This window comes from Terrapene carolina, unplaced genomic scaffold (assembly GCF_002925995.2).
Source record: "Terrapene carolina triunguis isolate 2854851 unplaced genomic scaffold, T_m_triunguis-2.0 Scaffold89, whole genome shotgun sequence".
Taxonomy (NCBI): Eukaryota; Metazoa; Chordata; order Testudines; family Emydidae; genus Terrapene; species Terrapene triunguis.
The window spans coordinates 30,632,270-30,633,576 of NW_020664440.1; the positions used below are offsets into that span (position 1 = coordinate 30,632,270).

A 1,307-nucleotide genomic window follows, 5' to 3' on the forward strand; every position below is an offset into this window, starting at 1 on the left:
TCTATCTCGACTGGATAAACCCATGTGAAAACTCCAAGCCACCTGGTCTGTGCTGGGATTTCACCCTGCCTTCCTTACCACAGGATACGATCCCTCCCCGCTTCTCCCCTAGTGTGGCCCTGAGATCTGGGACTGGCTGCAGGCCAGCAGGGTGGTGAGGAAGCTCTGAACAGACCTGGGGACAGGGGCAATCCTGGGCAGGAATGAGGAACCAACTCCCTGCAGAAAAGTGAAAGCACTTAGGGAACTGGCCAGGGGACGCAGTGTGCTCTGTCTCCAGCTAGATGGGAGGAAGCTCTTGGGCTTGCCCACAAAGCAGGAAATTCCAAACACGTGTCTTTCAGCCGAGCCAGACTTTTCTGAGCAAAGGGCTGGTTTAGGATAAATCGAAACTGAGCTGTGTTTATAAAGTCACGAATGCACTGAGCTCTTAGGAGATGACTGGCAGCCTGTGAGGGAGAGCTTGGCCAGGCCAGCGAAGCACAGCTTCTGTCGGGATGGTCCCAAGCTGCTAAGTGCCCCTCGGCCGGAGTACACACTTTTCCTTGGTGGTCTGTCACCTCAAGAGCTGACTCCATGCATGTCCATAGCATGGAGCGGTTTGGGACTAACCCTCTGTCCCAGAGCAGCACTAGCTGCCTCTCTGAGGACTCGCAGGATGGGAATATCCTAATGGTTGGAGCGGTAAGTACAGAAAGAGCTGTGTGAGAGAGAGATTGTGTGAGTGTTGTGACAGAGAGAACTGTGTGAGTGTGACAGAACTGTGCGTGTGTGACATTGTGTAGTATGTGAGACAGAGAGAATGCTGTGTGTGTGTGACAGCATGTGTGTGGCAGAGAACTGTGTGTGTGTGTGTGTGATTGTGTATATGGGACAGTATGTGTAAGAGACTGAAGTGTGTGTGTGTGTGTGTGTATGTGAGAGAGAGAGAGAGAGAGACCTGTGTGTGTGAGAGAGAACTGTGTGTATGACTGCATGTGTGAGAGAACTGCATGTGTGTGAGAAAGTGTGTGACAGAAAGAACTGTGCTTTTGTGTGTGTGACAGAGACCTGTATATGTATGTGAGTGTATGTGTGACACTGTGTGTGTCAGACACAGAGCTGTGTGTTGTGTGACTGTGTGTGTGTGTAAGAGAGACAGAAAGATCTGTTTCAGATCTGTGTGTGTGACAGAAAGAACTGTGTCAAGAATCAGAGGGGTAGCCGTGTTAGTCTGAATCTGTAAAAAGCAACAGAGGGTCCTGTGGCACCTTTAAGACTAACAGAAGTATTGGGAGCATAAGCTTTCGTGGGTAAGAACCTCACTT

The 1,307-nt window shown here is 50.2% G+C and overlaps 1 protein-coding gene across 1 annotated transcript in view; it reads left to right on the top strand.

Annotated features, from left to right (window-relative positions):
• Nucleotides 1-544: 544 nt before the first annotated feature.
• Nucleotides 545-1,307, top strand: part of BATF2 (basic leucine zipper ATF-like transcription factor 2) — a 7,175-nt gene continuing 6,412 nt past the window's right edge. Inside the window, exon 1 of the mRNA XM_024193543.2 lies at nt 545-684. Within this exon, the coding sequence (XP_024049311.2) occupies nt 577-684 (108 nt within the window). The 5' untranslated portion in view covers nt 545-576. The remainder of the gene's footprint in view (nt 685-1,307) is intronic.